The sequence below is a fragment of the Bactrocera oleae genome, chromosome 4 (genome assembly GCF_042242935.1).
Source record: "Bactrocera oleae isolate idBacOlea1 chromosome 4, idBacOlea1, whole genome shotgun sequence".
Taxonomy (NCBI): Eukaryota; Metazoa; Arthropoda; class Insecta; order Diptera; family Tephritidae; genus Bactrocera; species Bactrocera oleae.
In genome coordinates, this window is record NC_091538.1 from 23,817,590 (window position 1) to 23,841,480 (window position 23,891).

General features: G+C 33.7%; 1 protein-coding gene across 1 annotated transcript; it reads left to right on the top strand.

Moving 5' to 3' along the window:
• Positions 1-150: 150 nt before the first annotated feature.
• L (zinc finger protein Lobe) lies at positions 151-21,482 on the top strand. Its single transcript, XM_014239331.3, has 5 exons — positions 151-702; positions 8,329-8,855; positions 17,522-17,664; positions 17,799-20,141; positions 20,199-21,482. Exons 1-5 carry the CDS (start codon positions 612-614, stop codon positions 20,941-20,943), a joined length of 3,849 nt encoding a protein of 1,282 aa, XP_014094806.1. The 5' UTR covers positions 151-611; the 3' UTR covers positions 20,944-21,482.
• The last annotated feature ends 2,409 nt before the right edge of the window (positions 21,483-23,891 follow it).

Consider the following 23,891-nt stretch of genomic DNA (forward strand, 5'->3'; position numbering starts at 1 on the left):
GAGTATCAACAAGCATTTTCTTCTTCTTTTAGTTTCTTTACTGGGCAGATAGGTGTTTGTCATCAGCGCATTTTTGGTCCCAATCCCATTGCGATACCAGCTGTGGCTAAACTGCAACGCCACCAAACTCATTAGTTGTTCGCGAACGCTCGTGTCGTGAGCATCGCGTTCTGGTGCTAGTTCTTGTTATTTTTTATCGCTTATATTTTCCAATTGAAGCGTTTATTCATACCAAGCTTAAATAATTTAAATATTTTACACATTATTTATTTAATTAATAAATTATTAATCCCAGAGCGAATATCATATTGATTGCTCAATTAATCGTTTGAGGACTTTTCATGTAGTTATAAAAATACGAGATAAAGATTGTAAAACTCCAACGTAACACCTAACATCATTTTACAACAATAATACTGTTAATTTCAGTCTGACTTCGGTGTTCGCGGAACTAAGATGCTCAAAAAAGAGCAAATTCTGATAAGTTGAAATGATGTTTAAGAATTACATTTAAAAATTGTTTATTAAATTTTAAAATATATGTACGTAAGTGAATCAACCTACATATAACAGTAAAACATACAAAATAGTGAACATATGACACAAATATAATGGCCGTAAAGATGCTCTATCGAGGACCAAGTTCAAGACTTGAAAATTTAATTGAAAAGATACAGGCTACAAAGGAAATTGGAACTACAGGTAAGCTTTCCGACAACACACAATTAGATATACGTAGATACTGTGAACGTCCCAATAGGCCGACACTAGGACAAGCGGTGATTCTTGAGAACGCACAATTTTTATACTTTCGCAATTTGTTGTTACATTGTATAACAGTATTTGTATCACCTAAAAATAATGGAGTTAGGTATATATATAAATGATCAGGATGATGAGATGAGTTGAACTGACTGTCTGTACGTCCGTGCAAGCGATAACTTGTGTAAAAATTGAGATATCTTAATGAAACTTTGTACACATGTTCCTTTGCAAATAAGTACGGACGAGTTCGCGTAATCGGACCACTGCCACGCCCACGAAACACCAATAATCAAAAACCCATAAATTGCAATATCTGAGCCACAAATTAAGATACAAAACCTGTAATTTGGTACATCGAATCGTAATAATGAGGGGAACCTATGGTTTGAGTTTTTTTGTTTTTAAGTAGGCAGGGTCCCCCTCTTAATAGGTTTAATATATATATCTATTATATATATATATATTTACACAGGACATATCATTTTAACACCTCTTGCGATGGCATGAAAATAGGATGGTAACCACGCTCAATCCCCATATAACGGGTTTGGTAGAAATTACTAAAACTGTATTTAACGATAAATCAATAACGAAATGCGTCAGAGACATTAAATTTTATATCCGAGTTAAAAAGGCTTTATAGGAACAGGTGTTAAAATAGGACAATGGACTTGGTACCGCCCACATTTAGATAAAATCACATATTTCAGAACTTACTCCACCAATTTCAACTAAATTTGGTACATTAGATTATTTTAGACATTTTCATATAACAGTATGAAAATTGGTCAAATCGGGATTTAATTAAATTCCATTCGATTTTTTCACTTTTCAGTATACAAATCATAATTACTATAACGGGATGAAAATTTGCGCGAATATTTCCTTTAAGATATGCCATCTCAGGTGTCAAAATTGTCAAAATCGGACCATTACTAAACCAGCCCCCAGGTACCGTAAATGTGGACCCCAGAGCCTATTGCTGACACTTTAATATAATAATATACCTTGTATCAAAAATTAGTTGAATCGGATTAGTACTTCCCTTAGTCCCCATATACCTAATTTAAGGACTTTCGAACTTCCAGTTTACTTTATACTATATATAATATATCGGCCAATGGGCTAGTTATTTTAATGAAATTGAGAAAGCGCATTTTTCTAATAACAGTATACCCTTGTGCCTAAAATGGATAAAATCGGGCGAAAACTTGCCTTAGCCTTCAGATAACTGATATTCACGATTTACTTTCACTCCATACATACATACGAGTATGTTTATGTTTATAACATTGCTTGAAAGTACGTTCCCAAGTATACCTGAGCATGTCAACAATTAATACAATCAGTTCTCTATTTATATGATTTTAGTATAATTTTCGCTGACGGGAAGTAAAATATAGTAAAAAAACTAAGTAAGTCTATGACCTCTAAAATAAGTAAATATGAGACCACATTTGATTGTAATCCCTTCATGATTTCCTCTTACAATAAAATTGAACTTCTTGCTACATTTCTTTACATAGTTTTACCAACACCTTAAGGAATTTCCCCGATTTTGATCCTTGCAAGCTGTAAAAGTATAAAATGTTCGGCTACACCCGAACTTAGCCCTTTCTTACTGGTTGATATATATATATTCTCTTTATACGATTTCGCACTTAATTTTCTGAACTTCTCCATTGTCACATGAGGATAATTTTGTGTTTATAGCATAAAAAAAAATTTCGACTTTAACATATTATATATAAAATCTTAGAAAAATTATTTTTATTGAAAATGATTCAAAAAGTGCTTTAGATCATAATGTACCCCTAACACTGAATAATGTGATGGGATTTAAAAAAAAATAAATGTTTAATCCCAAATAGCGCATTGAAAAAACAAAAACATGTTTAATCACAAATACGGGATTCATCCGGATTTAATCCGATATAGCGATGTCCAACTTTCTAGCCATTTTTATTTTGTTTACTCAATATAAAACATCGATTTTTTTAGTATTTTCAATGGCACATTACCAAATTTAGTTTGGCTTACTTCTTCCACCCTTCGGTATCCCACTTATATATATAGTTTGTTTACATAAAATATTAAAAGCACCGAAACCGACTATAGCAAAGCAATTCCAAATTACATTTCTTTCTATTTGTGAGTTCTGTCATTTTCAAATTCCTTTTTTGTGTATGCTATCGCAACATACTGCACATTTTTATCTTATAGTGTGAAAATGTGCTAAGCCGGACTTTAACTATGCATACTTTCTATATAACAAAATTTTAAATTCCATCTGATCCTTTCGCTTTATAACAGATAAATTTAAAATCAATGACCTCATTGGAAAAAAATATATATACCCAATGTAAGAATTTAATTTAACTTCCGTTTGACTTTATATGTATTTTCCAAAAATAAGTGAACGTATTATTCGAAAAATGGATGCAGTTAATCTATGAAAAGTTCTATAAGAAATATGTCCTAAAGCTTAATTTAGTCTAATGCTAAAAGTATTTTTAACCGTAACTTCAAAAGAGGACTCGTAATATACAATTAAAAAAGTAATCAAGGGCTTACTTTTTATACTGTCGCAGTTTGCAAGGATCAAAGCAGGGGAAATATCTTCAAGTGTTGACAAAAGTTTATATTAAAAACTGTTGGGAAAAATTCAACATTCATTGAACGACATCGAGGAAACGGAATGGATTAAAATCAAATTTGGTATCTTATGAACTTATGTACATATGTATATCACTCACTTAGCTCCATTATTACATTTTGATCCGTGGCCGTACTATTTATTTCAAAAGGACACTACTCATCCAAAGGGGCTAAATTTAATATATTAGGTATATGAAGAAAGCATCAACCAGAGGATAGAAAATCAACCAACATCTCGACCAATTTGATTTATAATCAAAACTAAACCACATTATTTTAAGGAATTCGACTTAATTGTATTTAAATATCACACACACATGCTGGGAATAAAGCTGTAGTATATCCAATACATACTAATATACTAGTATACAATACGTTCACTTAATTTTACTAAGACATCTTACTTATTAACCGATATATACGCTACTAATTCAACCGGAAATTTTAAATTCGTGTATAAGTATTCCCTAGGGATAGTATTGGCCCGATTTTATCTATTTTGGGCACAAGGGAGCAATTTCTCACATATGTATTTAGCGGTATATACGGTACAAATTCAACCGATGTTACCCATTTTTGGCATCACGACATATTATTTCAAGAAAAAGTAGCCCTCTGTCTTTTATTAAAATTCAAACATATTCGATGTCTCAAAAATTTAATATTCCAATTTCGACTTATTTTTCACGTAAGATCGTATAGCTTACACAAACTTTGTGTATAAAGTTTTATTTCGTAATGGCATTGACTCTCGATTTATGTTTATGTAAAGTAAAAGGACCGTATGGAATTTTAAATCTTGATATACATATGTATATATAGGAAGTAGGCGTAAATATATTCCGATGTCGTCCACCAAATTTCGTTGAAATCATTTTCACGCTGTATGAAGAGGTGTCAAAAGAATTTTTGCTAAGCAAGTTTAGTCAATTAGCTCGTACGGTTTGTGAGATACATATGTACGTTAAACTTAAACCACTTTTTGAAATATTTCAGAATTTCACTTAATATGTTTTAAAATAACGGTATTTTGTGGGCGTGCCAATTGCCCACTCATCTACAACACCAACCTACATACCTTGGGTACTAGGGAACACGTGTTCCAAGTTTCATCATGATATCTCAATTTTTACTCAAGGTATCGCTTGCACATATAGACGGACAGACTGTCAGCCGGAATTCAACCCGACTCGTCATTTGTATATATTAGCAAATATCTATTGGTTTTATTAGACAGAAACAACCGTTAGACGAACAAAACTATTATATTATACTCTGTAGCAACATGTTGCGAGAACCACAGATAACAACACCACTTGGGCAAATAAAAGATGGTCGCATATAAAGGTTAAAAAACTTACTACTTACGGACTTCGGCGTCTACTAATTAGAGGTACAATTATTCAGCATAAAGAAAATGTTTATATGATAAGGTTGGACGTTATTTTTAATTTTGACTTATGGTCCCATTTTTCATGTAAATACTCCTATATGCAACGGTCGAAATGGTGTTTAGTTCTTATGACAAAATAGTTCGGTATCTCATTTTCTTTTTTTTAATAATTTGTCGGTATTACACGGTATATAAACTAATCAGATGACATAACAGTATTCGACCGATTGTCATACATAACCCTATAAATTAAAGTAAATAATAAAATTTCCAAAAATTCAAAGAGTAAAGCCGGCTAGTTAACATCGATCTAATTATAAACAATTGCGGTTTGCCTTAACCAACAATTTTTACTTTTCTCCCATAAATTTCAGAGAATTGCTAAATTTCGTTAATAATCTCATAAAAGCAGAAACATGTTAATAGTGATAAGGAGAAGTATTGGTGAAATGCTACCGACGAAAGCAAATAACCTAACATAACAGCTAATTTGTATTTTAAGTGTTGACACAAACAATTACATCCTATTTAAGGAAGTTTTACTCACGAAACGAACACACATACTTATGTTCGTAGTCAAAGTATGTATAAATGTATGTATATACCATAACATATACTCGTAAGTATGAGTGCGTATGATCCATAATACTAAGGGTTTAATAATAGAAATGCTAGTCTCGAATATTTATCTAACTGCTTGTTTGATTGTCTTTTTCTAATTAATAGTGGTTCAGACAGTCTGACACAAACTATCATTATCGAATGTATATGTGATAAATATAAGTGTATTATTAGCATGTACAGTATGAGAATATGTATGTATAGTGTGTATATGTATATATAACAGAGTTTAATTAAATTAGTTTCATGACGTGTCTCCCGCATGATTCGTTGAAATTAGATTTCCTGTGTTTTTAGCGCCTTTTAACAAAAGCTTAATAATTAATACAGCGTTAGTTAATAAGGATGTGAGTGACACCCACGCATATGCACGTACATATGTGTGCAGATACAGGCAATTAATCGCGTGGGCTGTTCAGTTCTTAAGTACGCTTTTTAAGCAATTAGCTCGATTAAGTTATTAAAGTTCTCGAAACATGTACATAATATTTGAGTTGTACTTATTTCTGCGCTTAATTATGTTGTATGATTCTCTTACAAAAGATAATTTATCGATTATTAGTTCCCACAAAATCATAAAAATATATTACAAACAAAGTCAGTGTTATATCAGCTGTTTTCGATCCCCAAACATTAGAAATAGCATCATATAAACGCTTTGGCCTAGAGCAGCGTGCCATACTTCTTCTATAAAAAATATATTTGAATCAAGTTTTAAATGTATATATTTGTTATGTAAGACAACAAATTGGTCGATATACGTTGATATATGTTATAAAATCAAACATATGAGTGTGCTAATAATGTAAGCCATTATATTCGAAATATGGGAAATTAAATAACAGATTTTAATAATTTTAGCAGCAGACCACATTATTATTAGGAAAAGATGCCCCTTTGATATTTCGGAAGTCGTGTCCGATTTCTTTAATTTTCAATTTATAAAATAAGATTGGCAAAATAATATTATATTATTTCGTTCAAAGGGGCCGGCGCCACGTTTTATTTTATACCAATTGACCCCAAATCCTGCTATACGATATTTCAGGTAAAATTTAATTCTTTTGATGTGTTTTCTTAAAAAATTATTAGAAATTTTTTAGGCAATCACTTATAGTTTTTCTTTTAACGGTAATCTGAGGGTGTGGTTACATTTCGCCAATCAGCAGTATTAACATCCTCTGAGTTCCAGGTTATAGGGGCACCAAGCTTATCAAGATATCTCATATTTTATTCAATCTATAGATAAATGTAAAATTAAATCGCATACCCTTTTTTTTCTAATGACCTCATTTGCATAAATAAAGAATATTATTGCGATTGAATCATGACAAACCGTGCCGACTTGATGTTGAACATAAAATATAAATTTTTTTACAGGATAAATTCAAAAAAATTTTAGTAGTTTGAGCTTCTTTAGTTTATAAAACCTTAATATACCCAAAAGATATTACAATTTAATATTATTATACAATTAAAATCATTATTTTGGAAATTTTATTTTTAAGGTTGTTTTTTACAGTCAGGATATATCTTCCGGTGTTCTTGTACGCAGCGTTTTTTCCTTATATGGGATGTAGTGTTACCATGGTTTAACGGATTCTCGCTTGGTTATACAAACAGCTATTTCATCGGTTACATATATATATTGTGGATTTATTTCTGTAAAGCAGTTTTCAAGACCTTTGTAACGCTTTTTCCATAAGTCCTCATTGACTTCTAAAATCACAAATCCTGATAAGGTGCTTTTAGGGCCAAAATACATTCTAGTCTAGGCTTAACATCCTACGTTGAACAAACAAATATCGAACTTATCATTGTTCGTCATTTTAAGTTGAGTGCTAAGGATTGCTATTTTCAGTGCATAAATCACGCTCGCCATCCACCTTGCTTTGTGAAAGGTACCTGGAAGTCTAATTACAAATTTTTGATTTTTATCTCGAACTAGAAATATCACTGAGAGCTCAATTAGTTCTCGATATTTATTTCGGACTATATATTTGAGCAATTCGGATTGGTAGTATTTGATCATATTTTTTATTTCGGAAATAATCAGATGCAAACCTATTTTTTCTTTATATTGTAGCATGTATGCAATTTGGGTCAACACTCCTCCAGTTATTTCGAAGCTTTTGAAAAATGGAATATTCGTGCTTGTTGCCACTTGACTGATTATTGATTTGAATACACTTATATACTGTGTTGAATACTGTGCGAATTGAAGAAATCGGAAAATAATGAGTTTTCTGTCGCTTCAATAGTAGCTTCAAGAACGTATGTGGCATCTTTCATACATAAGTAAGTGACACCTGTTAAGCGCTGCTATTAATTTTGGAATGGTGGGAACTTTCTGCATTGATATTTTTTTGTTTTGCGTTGCAAACACTCCACCTGAGTTGTCCAATCTTCTTGCAACGATATTATGTTTGCGTTCGAACCAGATTCTTGTATAGGATATGGTGATGTTCGACTTGGCTCCCGTTGTCGTTGCAAAGAAGATGTTTTTTTTGTTTCCAAACAAAATGCCTAACTTTCTGACAAACTCTAGTCGAACTGTATAATTATTTTGCAAATCACTCCAAATTCAATATAAATTCACAAGTTTCTTTACACAATAAGGACTTTTTTAAGTATACGAGTAATATATTATACATATATGCATTCACGGATACTGATATTTACACTGCTAAAACTGGTTTATTAGAACAAAGTTTTGATCCTGACACGTTGATCTAACGAAAAATATGTGTTTAATGTATATGTAAGAAACGCAAATGCGCATCGACTGTTTGCGAGTGTCAGCTGTACTAAACACCCTAATGTACATATACACATAGGTATTTCATTTTTGTAAATTCAATACTGAAATATTTGATATTTTTTATTTGCAGATATGTACTCGACGCATACATCTTCAAACTATTCACCATCTGTGTCGGATGGCACATTAACACCAAATTCATTACAAAATCATGAACACACAACACCACATCTTGCTCAATTACAAACTATGCAATACTTTCCGCAGCAGCGTTCGGACGGAGATGTTAGTCGCAACGAAAATCAAACGAAACGAGTTAATATTGACGGAGACGAAGTGAAAGGTAATGAAGATCCCAAACCAGCAAAAGAAAGCTCTGCAGAAACATTTAACACAACTAAACTTGAAGAAGGCAATATTAACTCAGATATGCAACACAAACGACAAGCGCGCCTTCATCGGCAGCACCTTTACCACCATGGAGAGTATCATACTGCGAAGCTTGTTACAAAACTGAGAAAAATTGAAAGAGTCGCGACAAAGTTTGATAAGTTGACAGGAAATGGCATTAAGGGAAGCAACGTTGATGGGTCTTATCAATGTCAGTTCTGTGAAAAATCATTTCCGCGGCTTGGGTATTTAAAAAAACACGAACAGGTGAGTCTCAGTATGGAAGGCGTGATAATATAATATATTATATAAGAGGATTTAATTTTTTAAAATTATTTTTAAATTTTTTTTTATTTAGATTTGTTCATATGTATATATCTGTAGATGAGTAGAATATGTAAATATAGAATATTTTTATTTCAGAATTTCTTGTATGTAAATCACTTACGACGTTTGTTCTTAATACTTGAACATTTTCTTACATTGCGGATGTAAGTAGAAAAGCAAAGAAAGTATTTTTAGTTGATGTATACTAAAGTTATGAAGTATTGACGATCCTGTATTTTCCTCAAACAGAAACTTGTTTGAAATATTTTAATGTTTAATGTAAAAACAATAATTTTTTAAAATAAATTTGTTGGTAACTTAAAAAAATCAATAATATAATAATTTCCATGATAAAATAGAATATATATTCTTGGTAATTTGGATGATGTCAACTTTTTTCGGAAAAATTTAATTTCAATGTAAAACTCGACGGTTTTAAAACTAAATATTTGATTGAATAATTGAATATGATGAATGGTACCATACACAAATAATACAAAATTAAAAAAAATAATAAAATAATATATTCCAGGAGAGAACACGTATTCCCACCAATTGAGTTTAATTGTGTTCTTTAGTAGTTAAATAAAGTATAACAAGTAAGGAAAGGCTAAGTTCGGGTATAACTGAACATTTCATTCTCTCGGAAGGAACAAAGCCGGGGAAATAATTTGAGGTCTTGGCATAACTTTATATTCAAAATCATGTTAGGTACATCATTAAGAAATATTATAGGTCGTAGACTCACCAAGCTTTCATATCCGGAATATTGGTACTAAAATCAGCCTAGTTAACTCAAATAAGGTATATGTGATATTTATAAACTCAACCAAAAAGTGTAACTCAAGTATATTCAGAAACATGTTTTCACGCAATTTTACGAAGATAGCACACACTCTGATCGACATAGTTTAAACTGCAATATAATAAATATTATAGGGTCGCTTCATTTTGATAGCTTATCCTACACAAAGACTGATATATACGGTATAAAAGCAACCGGAAATTTGAAATCATTGTATTGGGTATATGGGGTCTAGGGGTAGTATTGTCCCGATTTAATCCATATCTTACATTACAATATATTATTATAAGGAAAACATATTCTATCAATTTCATTGAAAACCATCTCAGATTGACCGATATATGTATACATTATAAATTCAACCGGAAGTTCAAAAAGCTTTATATTGGGGGCTAGAGAAAATATTGAACCGCCTTTATGCACGAGAGTACATTGTTATCACGAAAAAACTCTCTTCGAATTTCAATAATATTTCACACAGATTGACCGATATTTTTTGTAAAAAGTCAGCTATAGGCACTAAGGTCTACATATTCGGTATCTAGGGGATTGAACACATATCATCCGATTATGACCAATTTTAGACTTGAGGTAACATATCATAAAGGCACTATTTTTGCAAAGTTGTATCCCAATATATTCTTTGGTACTTGATTTGTATACGGTGGAGTGAAAGAATCATATTGAATTTAGAATTGTGTTATATGGGATGTGAGCGTGGTTGTGTTCCGATTTTGATTATTTTAACACCGTAACATAAAAATGTTATGATAATATTATGTAACGAATTTGGTTAAAATTGGTCGAGCAGGTCCTACGATATGGGATTTTCCCTAAAGGAAAGCGGTGCCACACCCACGAATAGACATTCACTCGGAATTCAACACGTCTCGTCATCCTGATCATTTATATACATATATAATATAAGTGCATATCTATCTTAATGAGTTTTAGGTGATACAAACAACCGTTAGGTGAACAGAACTATTATACCCTCTGTTGCAACATGTTGCGAGAGTATGAAAACAGAAAATGAATTCAGTTAAAATAATAGTAACAAGTAAGGAAGGGCTAAGTTAGGGTATAACCGCGTTTTAATACTCTTGCAACTTGCAATAATCAAAGCCGGATAAACTTTATATTAAAAAATGTTGCTGAAGAGTTAAACATTCATTGTTCGACACAATTGTGAGTGGATTACAATAAACTTTAGTATTTCATTAAGTTATGTTATAGGTCATAGACTCACTTAGTTTGAACGCGATATTTTACTTCGCGTCAGCTAAAGTTATATTAAAATCATGTTCGAACGACAGTATACGATTAAAACTTAATCGAAGATGTTGAATTTAATTAATTGAGTTGATGGCCAAATGTCAACCAGAAGAAGGAAAGGTCTGCGCCGATTGCATTAACTTTTGACATTGCTCAGGTATTCTTGAGAACATATTTTCAAGCAATTTCATAACTAAATAACTCACACACTAATCGAGATATTCAGCGTAACGAAAATTATTATATGTAGTATATGGGATTCAAAGTAATTGGTAAAATAATTTCACATATTACTATAGTTATCCAAATAAACTATAGTATATCCAATATTATACGTTTAGTTAATTTTGCTAAGATATCATACATATTGAACGAAAGGAGTAACCGGACGAAAAATAAAACCAAACTATAGATTTGAAAATCTTATATTAGGTATATAGTCCCTAACTACTATTTATTATTGACCCGATTTTATCTATTTTTGGCATTATTACATTTTATTAACTAAAAAAGATACCTTCACCAATATATAAGAAGTAAAGTCAACCAGATGTTTGAAAATCCTGATGTAAGTTATATGGAAGCTAGGACACATTTTAATTCGATTATTTATTTTAGACATAAAGACGAGCCATTACCTGAAAATCACGCTCACCCGATTTTGTTAAGATAACGCACGTATTGGCCGATATCTGCGGTATAAATTCAGACAGAAGTTCGAAAATCTTTCAACGGACACCCTTCTATCAAGAAAGTATTCTTTACGAATTTCAGTTATATATATCGCACATTCACCGCTATCTCGGCAAAATGTCAACCTTAGGCATTGGGGTCCACATTTCCGGTATCTGGGTGCTTATCCAATTTTTAGACTCGGGATGAAATAATTTTAAAACATTTTAACCCAATATAGGTATGCATTGGTGCTTTATTTGTATACTGAAAAGTTAAAGAATTATATGGAAAATCGTCGTTTTTGTCCAGTTTCACACATTTTCCCCACTGGAACATATGTATGTAGATGTATAAGGATAATATTACCTATTTGGTTGAAATCGGTCAAGTAGGGCCGGAGATATGTGATTTCAGTCACTTTCAAAGTTTATTTATAAAGACCTCTCGTACCTTATCGAGTGTTAAGTATCTGTCTCTTTAGTTGTAGATTTATCGTACTTTTAGTAGTTTTTAACGAAACCGTTATATGGGGAGTATCATCCACATGCGCCTCTCACTACTGCGATCCCCTGTACCAACTAACATTTTTGTATCTTAATTTGTGGCTTAGTTATAGCATTTTATAACTGAGCGATTAATGGCAATTTGTGGGCGTGGCAATGGACAAATTCTGCGCATCTGCAACACCAAACTCCCTTGGGTGTCAAGGAACACGTACGAAGTTTCATTGAGCTACGTTACGAAGTTTCATCAAGATATTAATATTACTCATTTATTTACTCGGAATTCAACTCGCCTCGACATCCTGTTCATTTATACATACAAGTACATACGTATAAACTCCATATCTATGACGATGAGTTTTAGGTGATACAAACAACCGTTAGGTGAACAAAACTACTTTGTAGCAACATGCTGCCAGGGTATAAGAATAGCTTCAGACTATAAAATTGTTGAAGTAAGTAAACAAGGAGTCTTATCAGTAAAATGTACGCATTTGCAATAAAGATAAGAACACTTTTATTCCCTGAAGTTCTAAATTTATACTTACCAGAAATCAATTTTCCTGTTTTATATTATATAATCTTATGTCAGGATCACGTTAAATAAAACAAAAAAAAATTAAATAGATCTACTGCCGATTTACCAAGTCTAATGATTGTGATATATGCGCCTTGATATAATTCCATAATTCCAGAATAAATTGGAGAATGTGCCAGTGTCCGTTTGAAAGCAAAGTCTAAGCAAAAATACTTCATTATTAATATTAAGTGATCATCTTAGCTTCTGTATGAACTTGTTTCGAAGATACCAACAACGTTGTAAATGGTATAAAATAAAAATTGGGTTCAACTGCAAAAACACCGTTTTATGGTGCCACAGTTATGCTGAAACGACAATAATAAAGTGTGCGAGATTCTTATCATTTGTAAATTTTTTCACTGTCAAGTTTTGATGTACTTCATCAGTTACTTGTTTGTTTTGACTAGCCGACAGCACCTCCGTTGCTACTACCATTTGTTTTACGATATTTTCTGTATTTATGCTCATGTCTTGATGATTTGGTGAGCAGTTTAAAAAACCATAACCAACACGATAACTTGTTCATATGGTGCAATATGCGTTATGAATCTGCATACAAATTGGCTCATTTTACGAGTTCGTAAGCCGTTCTCAGTGTCAGCCTTAGCGTCGGCTGGTCTCATCACTGTTCAAAGTGAAAATGCCGCTAAGAACGGGTGAAACTATGATTCACCATGTATATTTATGTAAATAGTTTAAATGTGTATATACATACATTAATGTTTCTGTTGTGTATTTAAACATAGCTTCGTTGAGACGCATACTGAAGTATTAGTTTTAGGATGTGTGTGGTGAAAAAAGTTACCAAGGAGTAAACAAATTTTTGACAAGTGAAGTTTAAAATAAACGCAATTGTGACATTTAAATATTTTTCTTGTTGCTTAAAATATTATTAAAACGAGAAAAAATGCGATAATTTGAAAATGTTCATTAAGTGAGATTAATAAAGAGTTTGCCTAGCCCACTACTACCTATTCGATAATCATATACATACATACATATGTACAGTAATACCCCGACTTACGCTACCACGTTGTACACGAATTGGGAGATCGGTTTTTTATTTTGATTGCCGCTCGCATGGGCTCTCTCGCACCGCTTTCTTAGTGTCAGTTTGCGACAGGTTTGAACGTGTTTCGCGTGGAATTGTTTTACGTGCGCAGTGTTTTCACACCGTCAATAGAAGTGCTAAAAACATTTGCTTTCAGTGAATTTTGTTATTATAGCTTTAGCGGTTTAGGAGATATGCACATTAAACCTATTAGAGGCGGGACCACGCCCACTTTTAAAAAAAAAATTTTAACTGAAGATGCCCCTCCCTAATGTGATCCTGTGTACCAAATAACAGTCTTGTATCTTATTGCGGAGCTTAGTTATGACAATTCATTTGTTTTTGATTAATGGCGTTTTGTGGGCGTGGCAGTGGTCCGATTACGCCCATCTGCAATACCAACCGTCTGACGGCAACAAGAAACATGTCTACCAAGTTTCATAAAGATATCTCAATTTTTACTCAAGTTAGAGCTTGCACGGACGGACAGACGGACGGACGGACAGACAGTCACCCGAATTTCAACTCGTCTCTTCATCCTGATCATTTATATATACATAACCCTTAATCTAACTCGATTAGTTTTAGGTGATACAAACAACCGTTAGTTGAACAAAACTATTATACTCTGTAGCAACAGGTTGCGAGAGTATAAAAACACTGTCTTTGGAGTGTAAACTGAATATTAAAATAAAAACTTTGAAGCAAAAATTAAAAGTTGAGAAATTTGACCTACCGGAATTAACAGTCCGAACAGTATCATTCGTAAGCTTCAAGGTATTATCGCACAGATAAAAACATTGACACACTCATTGTGTCCTAATCAAGTAAGAGTGAAAAATTGTTCTGTTGATTAGTTGTCTTTCAAGCAAAGCAGATTTTTGAAAAACTAAAAAAAGATGGGAGCCGGCTAAAAATGAAGTGTTTAAAGCTAGTAACGGTTAATTCAGCCGAATTAATAGTCGTTGTAATTGGCATAGCATCGCAGAGAGTGGGGAAGCGGCAAGCTGATAAAGATGATGCATCTCTCTATCCAGAAAAACTCAAAAAGCTACACTAACCAAATAATTTTCAACATAGATGAAACCGATCATTTGCACATTTAAATGCAGCTATGAGACGAGACAATGAGCTGTAAGAATTATTAGATAACCTTGGAATGAGGTTTTACAAAGAGCTTTGAATGGTGCCAAGACGAATCAGTTTCAGATCCTCAACAAATCGAAAGCATAATACAAGAAATGGTCGATATCCCCAAATAATTACATTTAGAGGTCGATCATGATCAACAGCTAACAATATACGAAGTTATAGAAATGCATAAGTATGATCAAGACATTAAACAAACTGATTTGCTAAACCCAGTTGAATCGGTACATCAACTGACAATTGCAAACTTAACAGAAGGACTTAATTCAATTGAAAAGGGGTTCCAAATTTAAATACAAATTGATTCTAATAAAGGATGCGTTTCTAATACAAAACGGGGAATAAAAAATTAGTTTGCTACGAAGAAATTGGTAGATTATATGAAGCCTTCGACATCCAAATAACTTCGGTTTAAGTTACTTTATTTATAACAATGTAAATAGTTTTAATATCTTACAGTTTATAAAACTTTTTTTCTAAATTATTATTTTCTTTAATCTCTGGTTCCGGTTAAACATTTTTATTTTAGTATGACTTTACGAATCCGACTTACACGGCAATCGCTCCAAAATTATGTCTGATGATATCAATTACATTATAACCGGTGATAGCAAAAAATATTGGCTACTTAAGAAATATTTTTTAGTACGTTTACAAAATATTAATTTCATCTTTTCTGCAAAATTAAAATTCCAACTACTGTAATTTTAAAGTTCTTGTTGATGAAATGCATATTTCAGAGATCCCAGCTTATTTATTGATTTAAAGCTGACAAGCTGAGTCGATTAATCTATGTCTACCTATCTGTCTGTATACTATATTTGCGAACTAGTTACTTTTTTTTCTTTTTTTATAATTTCCGATGAAATTGTTCAGATCAGACCACTATAGATAGCATATAGCTGCCATACAAACTTAACGATTAAAATCATGTCCTTGTAAGGAAAACTTTTTTATTTGACAAGATATCTTCACGAAATGTGGCATGGATGCGAACAACGGTACATTCTCCGAATCAGGGAATAACATATAGCTGCCATACAAACTGGCCGATCAAAATCAAGTTTTTGTGTGGAATCTTTTGTAGTTATATGTGAAGGGTATTATAGTTTCGGTTAACGCTTTTTTCTTGTTTTTACTTACTTTCCACCTTAAGTGTGCACAATTTTAGCTAAATATTAGATAAAGTAAAAAGTTCGTTCGGTTTTTTATTGATTTTTCAAAAGATGATAACTTTGTGTACATTTGTCCGACTTAAGTCAAATATGCGCCGTTTTGTTCGTAAACTTGTTGCCAACGAGATGCCAACTTCATTATACCCCTCTCGTAGAAGACTGCCTCCCTATTGGCAAAAAACTCGGAGAGCCAATTTTCACAGGCCTCTCTTGAGGCCAACTTCTCACCATTAAGCGCGTTCGCCATGGAAAGGAAAAGATGGTAATCACTTGGTGCCAGGTCCGGACTATAAGGTGGGTGCATTAGAACCTCCCATCCGAGCTCCAGGAGCTTCTGGCGAGTCACCAAAGACGTGTGTGGCCTGGCGTTGTCCTGATGGAACACAATTCGGCCTCTGTTGATCAAAGATGGCCTCTTCTGGATGAGTGCTGCCTTCAAGCGGTCCAGTTGTTGGCAGTAGAGGGCCGAATTGAGCGTTTGGCCATAGGGGAGCAGCTCGCAATAGATGATTCCTTGCCCATCCCCGTCAATAATATAAATGTAGGAGGAGGCAGGAAGTACTCCTTTGTATTGAAAGGAATAAATAATAATATAAATAAATGAATAATTACAAACTATGAACATATTTTATTCCATATACATATGTTATATATGCACCGGTTCTTATAAATTCGTTTCTTCGTGATTACACATCTGTATACACATTTCTAGCGTGTAAAAATTTTACCTTGCTCTTGAAAGAAAATTATATTGTCACATTTAAAATCATTTAATGAAAGATTTGAACTGATATGTGATATTTACAAATATAATAAGGAAATATAGAGCAAAGTACATGCCTTACAATGGAATTTATTCAATAATTATTATCAAAACATAACGCAAAAAATCGCCACTATATCATTATATATTGTTATTAGACGTTATTTTAAATTGTTATCCTCAAATTTGTTACAATTTCTGGTAAATCATTTGGTTAGGAACTTTAGATATCTCTTTTTAAGCTTAGTAATTATTTCCTTTATTTAACTTTGGGGATATTAGGAAAGTATTTTGTCTTCCTAATATTTCATTAGCCTATCAACTTTTATAGTTACTTGTTCGTAATATTAACAAAGTTGACATATTTCCCCTATGCAGAGACACCTTTTAACAGTCCATTCCTTCGAATTCAGAATAGGAAATTCCCTCGGCTTTTAATGATCACAAGCAGATAAAAAAACCTACTATTATTTTATCTAATATCGTTGATAATTAGTTGCACGACTGTGTATATGATATACAAATATTTTATGTATGGATGTATGTAAGTACACATGTAGGTAGATAAATGTATTATTAGTATATAATAACGAAACTTTGGTATGGTTGTAATAAATTGAATTTTTTTAGAGTCATGCTGAACATCTACCTTTTAAATGTGAATATTGCGCTAGACTTTTTAAACACAAGAGGTCTAGAGATCGCCACACCAAGCTGCACACTGGGGATCGACGTTACCGTTGTCCACACTGTGAGGCAGCTTTCTCTCGAAGGTAAGAAATATATAATGAAGAGTTTTCGTAGGTGAAATAATCTAGTTTGGGTCTATGGAATATTAACCTTATTTATATACATGTTGAACTATCGATCACATTTTAATTATATACATATACTTTTTATATTTTAGTGATCATCTAAAAATCCATATGAAAACCCACGATAATCAAAAACCATTCCAATGCACGGTATGCAATCGTGGTTATAATACAGCTGCAGCATTAACTTCGCATATGCAAAATCACAAGAAACAGGCAGCCATTTTATCGGCAGGGGGAACCCCTCAAGTTCTTAATTACAGTCCTCGATCTAGTGGATCTGTATCAAGTTGTGGAAGTTTACATAAAAGTCGCCATGGCGCATCATTAGTTCCTGGTGACAGTAGTAAAACAAATCGAATGGACATTCCGAAACGACCAAACACAGTCAATCTTCTGACATGTAATTATTGCTCCAAATCCAAGTTTAATTCTATCGAGCAACTCAATGAACATATTAGCTCGAAACATAGCCAAGATATATTTTCCCCACAAAAACCGACTACACAGCTTGCTTTAAATGACGCAATTTCGGATATAAACCCGTTCCAGCTAAGTTGCGAATATTGCACTAGAGAGTTTGGAAGTCTTCCCGCTTTATTTCAACATATACGCCTCGCACATGTCGATCGATTAGCCAGTCCCAATTCTTATTTTGAACATTTCAATCGTTTGGCTGCATCAGGGACTTTTAGTCCTCGTTTTGTGAATGACAAAACAATTGGAAGGGAAGACAACGTACTAAATGAAAGTAATATAAAGCAAGAGCCACTTTTGCCTTCGGCAAATATCCATGCTGAAAAACCAGAGGATGAACCCACTGATCTTAGTCAAAATAACCGACGTTCATCAACTGCGCTGCTACAGCCAGAAGAGTCTCTCCAGCCAGATATGTTTTTTTGTAATCAATGTAATGCTGGATTACCAGATTTTGATAAGTTTCGAAACCACTTAAAAACACATATAACGCAGGACTTAAACCTTATTTGTCACCATTGTGGTTTGGCTTTACAAGAACAATCGGAACACGAACGGCATGTAATTTCACATTATTTAATATCAAGTTCTGAATATATTTGTGCAGGCAACAAGTGCGACAAATCTCATTCAAACCTAGAGGAACTTCAAGCTCACATGCTGGAGCAGCACGCAATCCCTATGTTCAAGTGTTCTGTGTGCTCCGAACTATTTGAGTCCAAAATGGCAATTCAGATGCATTTTGCTTGTACACATTCCATTGAAACTAAAATATTCCGTTGCTCAGCATGTATGGAAGTGTTTCGAATTGAAAATGAGTTCAGTTCGCACGTCAAATCGCATCATCCTGGTATTAATGGGCCGATACCCAATTCCCTTCAATGCATGTTTTGCCGCACTATCTGCTCAACTGAATTAGAGATGCATTTTCATTTAGCCGCACATGCTCGCCAATTCCAGTGTCCTTCCTGCCCGGAAACCTTTAATGTAGAATTTCTATTAGATCGACATATGCAAAGACATCACACAGACAATAAGCGGGCAACATTGTCTTCGAACGAAACATACGAAGAGGTATCAACATCATCAAATATGCCGAGTCAAATGAACTCTCTATATATGAACTCCTTAATAAGCAAAGCGCCACAAATGCCGATTTCTTCGCAAAATAACAACACTAGCGTTCTTGACTACAATATTGCATTTGCGGCGCATCTTAATAAAAGCATTTTCCATGGTCCCAATGCGGCTGCAACAACATTGGCCGATGGCAAGTTTTACAATGCATTGCAAGTCGATACTGGTACCGTGAAACAACCCAGACTCATGTACGGCCTTAGTCGACGATATTTTGACACAAGCCGAACATTAATAGAGATGTATGCTCAGCATAGAATAGAGAAACCAAACACTATGGAAAACTTTTACAACAACCCAAAACCACAACATTTAAAACCTCAAGCAGATTTAAATCGAATTCGGTCACCAGTAGAGTCAATAATTCCAACTTCCCTTGCTTCGCACTCTTCAATGGGGTATAGCTGTGATATTTGCGAACGCAATGATTTCCGATCAGAAGGCGAAGTTAATTCTCATCGAAAAATCGTTCATAATATAAAAACGGGTGTTAGTCTGCGCTGCGCTTATTGCTCAGGAAATTTTAAGTCACGAACTGAGTTGGAACATCACATGAGAACTTGTCATAATTCTACAGGGAAACATAAATGTCTTATTTGCGATGAAGTTTTCCCTTCGCCAGCTATATTGGCAGAGCACAAATTGCAACATTCTAAGGTTGGTCAATGCGGAAAATGTTCACACTGCAGCAAACTATTGGACGATGTTACAGCGTTTAAAGCACATCTCAGTGAGCACAACAATGAAAGTCAGCTTCCCATGCATTGTATCTGCTGCCGACAATCGCTCCACTCTGATTTTGAAATCAGTTTACATGCTCAGTAATGAAACAGATAAATAATTTTGAAATATCAGTTATAATCAGTTTTTGTTTTTAGATTCCATACTAAATCTTCGAACGTTACAGAAAGTGTATGTGCCCTTTGCTTAGAATCTATTCCGAACCCAATTAACGGAGAAGCAAAAGTTTGTGACAAGTGCTGCCGCAAACACAAGCTTGGCGCAAATTTTAAGGGCCAACGCTTACGTAACGCCCTTTACGAACAGGGTCCCGAAGCTTTCCGAAGTTCATTAAAGGTTGAAAGTCGTTGTAATATCTGCAAATTGATTCTACCATGCACCCAAAAACTCCAAGAACATCTGGTCGAACACACTTTTGCTGGTTGTGAAGAACGGGGCTTTAATTGTTACATATGCTCTGCTGTGTTTACAGCTCCAAGTAGTTTGCTATGCCACATGCATGAGCATGGACTGCAAAGCAGGCCCTACGACTGTAATCTATGTAGCGAAAAGTTCTTTTTCCGAACGGAACTTGAGCACCATTTACTGACCCATGAGAAGCAGAACCTGCTTGAGTCCAAAAATAAAAAAAATTGTACGAACAAATTTTCGTTTCTTAAAGAAGTCGATGACTCTGCGTCCTATCTGACAGAAGTTAAAAAGGAAATACTCCCGGTTGATGATAAAATCACATTAGGCGAAGAGGACGAGTACATCGAAATAGAAAATGTTACTGATGTCTATCAGACATATAATAATGCAAAACCAACTTTTGTCACTCATAAAGAAAGCCTACCAATGGAAGAATTAAACCAAAAGTGTGCCGAAGAAAACAGTGTTTAATAATTTAAAGTTGTGTTATTTTATGCCTCTTAGAAAATATATAATATTATTATACATACATACATATGTGAATATACACATTACTATTATTATATGTCAACAATGTTAAATTATTTATATTTGCAATTGATTGTTTCTGAACCATAATCAGCTTTTTAGCATTTTTGCTGAAATTATAAATTCAAAAGATTGCTTACGGTTTTTGTGATTTTATTATAAATACCCAACACAAAACACAAGATAATATTCCACTAAAACTATGCGGTTTTGAAGGATATAAGAAATTAGATGTAAAACAACTATACATAAGTATTCAGATTTCATTCTTTAATTATCATTTCAATGATTATTGTTGATAGCTTTAGTTAATTATAGCAAATTTATTTTATTATCAACCTAAAAATATTCCTACATAAATATAGCAACAGTAAGCATGAACCCACGGAGGTACTAAATAGGATATCTATTAATATGTATTAATGTAACTTTTAGCAAACGTGAAAATATATAAATAATAGTGTGACTATGAACAAATAAAATCTTGTTTTACTCTTCATGATAGCAAGTAAATATATGTATATGCACATGGATAAGGTTACAATTGCTTCGCAGCACCCCATATTTCACTTGAATCAGATAAATACACAATTACACATTTTACACATGCCTATGTTATCTTCTCTGAGGAGATAATCAGCGCAACGATTATTGTCGACACCAGTGTATGTATAAAGGTATACAACTGTAACGACCGATTGACACATTTTAAACTAGTAGCGCAATTTAGTAAGCAGTCTCTAGTCACTATTTAAGACATTTTGAAGTAAAGTCTCAAGGCACAAACAATCAGTGACGCAAAACCGTGTCCCGAATCAGCTGACACGACTTTTCTTATGAGAGCGCAATGTAAATGATCAGTCACCACCGCTTCTACCGTCCGCTTCAACAACCTGTACGGGAGGATATCTGCGAAAATTGGATTTTTCCCGTTGAAACGAGTGCGCTGAGAGTGAGAGAGCAATCTCTTGCAACGCAGGATTGCCAATCTCGATATTTTGTAGTAATTAAAAATTGAACTTGAATATATTTGAAATATTTTTAAATAACTTAAAATCACAGTCGAATACACTTATATATAAATAGGTAAATAACTTTTATACTCTCGCAACCTGTTCCTACAGAGTAGTTTTGTTCAGCTAACGGTTGTTTGTATCACCTAAAACTAATCGAGTTAGATAAAGGGTTATATATATATATATATAAATGATCAGGATGAAGAGACGAGTTGAAATCCGGGTGACTGTCTGTCCGTCCGTCCGTCCGTCCGTCCGTGCAAGCTCTAACTTGAGTAAAAATTTAGATATCTTTATGAAACTTGGTAGACATGTTTCTTGGTACCGTGAGACGGTTGGTATTGCAGATGGGCGTAATCGGAACACTGCCACGCCCACAAAACGCCATTATTCAGAAACAAATAAATTGCCATAACTAAGCTCCACAACAAGATACAAGACTCTTATTTGGTGCACAGGATCACAATAGGGAGGGACATCTGCAGTTAGAATTTTTGTTTAAGGTAAGCGTGGTCCCGCCCCTAATAGGTTTAATGTGCATATCTCCTAAACCGCTAATGCTATAATAACAAAATTCACTGGAAGCAAATGTTTTTGGAACCTCTATTGACGGAGTGAAAACGGGTGAAATCGGGTGGCAACTCCGCCCACTCCCCATATAACGGTACTGTTAAAAACTACTAAAAGCGCGATAAATCAAGCACTAAAGACGCCCGAGACATTAAATTTTATCTCTGGGATGGTATGAGATGACTTTATTGGACCATTGTAGTGGCCATTATTAGGGTGCGTGCGCCAGTTCATGCCGACTAGAGTGGTGTGGTTATTTACTAAGGTTCAGCTCATTTAAACATTCTGGGCCACTAGGCGAATATTTTGTCCAGTATTGCACATATTTACTGAAATTGTATATGTATGTATTTCGGCGTGCTGCTTCTGAGGTAGCTGGGGGCGCGGTGGGGTCACATGGTGATGGAGTAATGTTATATCCATATTGACGTAATTTGTATCCATTCGAATGTGCATGTAAGTGGTTTAAGGAAAGCAACTTTATTTTGCGGTTGTAGTTGCTTTTCATACTTGTTATATTTGCGTTTTTTTCTTTTGTAAGTTTATTATTTGTATCGTTCATTTAAAATTTATAGTATAGTGATCCCTTAACTTTAATTTTGAATTGTGTTAAATTATGTTATTATAAGTATTTAGGCAACTATGAGGCACTATAGTAAAAGAGTATTATGTATGGAAGTGGGCGATGTGGCCAAGAATCGGGAGATTCGGATATCGTTTAGATTGTTTGATAATGGTGACCATTTTTCTAAGTGAAGAAGAATTAGGATTTTCGCTTGTATCATAATTGGTGAAAGCCATCCTGCGAGGTCGAAATTGCTATTCCGGATAATGCGGAATTGGTTCAGTAAGGTATGAAAACTGGTCAGATATCGCATTCCATTGGATCCCCTGTGTTTTTGTTGTACTACCCTTTTCGAATTTAAGGAAATTAGAGTACAATAAATTTTCTGGAATATTCAGTAATATATTTGGTTGAATTATATATATTTGTGTTTTTAACACTGGGGTTGTCAGAAGAAGTTCTGACTTGGTATTTTGTGCCAATTTGGTGAGTATTTAGTGGTAATCGTACAACGTACCGGCCATTGTTTGATCGAGTAGTTTTGGCTTTTTAGAAGGCTTTCCAATACTGATCTTCTGGAATAATTCATTTTTCTACTCCCCAAATTTCCTCAATTGTGAATTAACGTATTTTTTAGAGTTTTCGTCAAATTGGGTTGTTGATGTGGAAACTGGTTCTGTAACTAGTCCATTTAGAATTCATCCGAATATAGTGTTTTGGCCAATTTTGAAATTTTTTCA

Coding starts and splice junctions, on each gene's coding strand:
- L (XM_014239331.3), top strand. CDS start 612: ATGGCCGTAAAGATGCTCTATCGAGGACCAAGTTCAAGACTTGAAAAT. Junction 703..8,328: donor AAAGGAAATTGGAACTACAG/GTAAGCTTTCCG, acceptor TTTTATTTGCAG/ATATGTACTCGACGCATACA. Junction 8,856..17,521: donor ATTTAAAAAAACACGAACAG/GTGAGTCTCAGT, acceptor GAATTTTTTTAG/AGTCATGCTGAACATCTACC.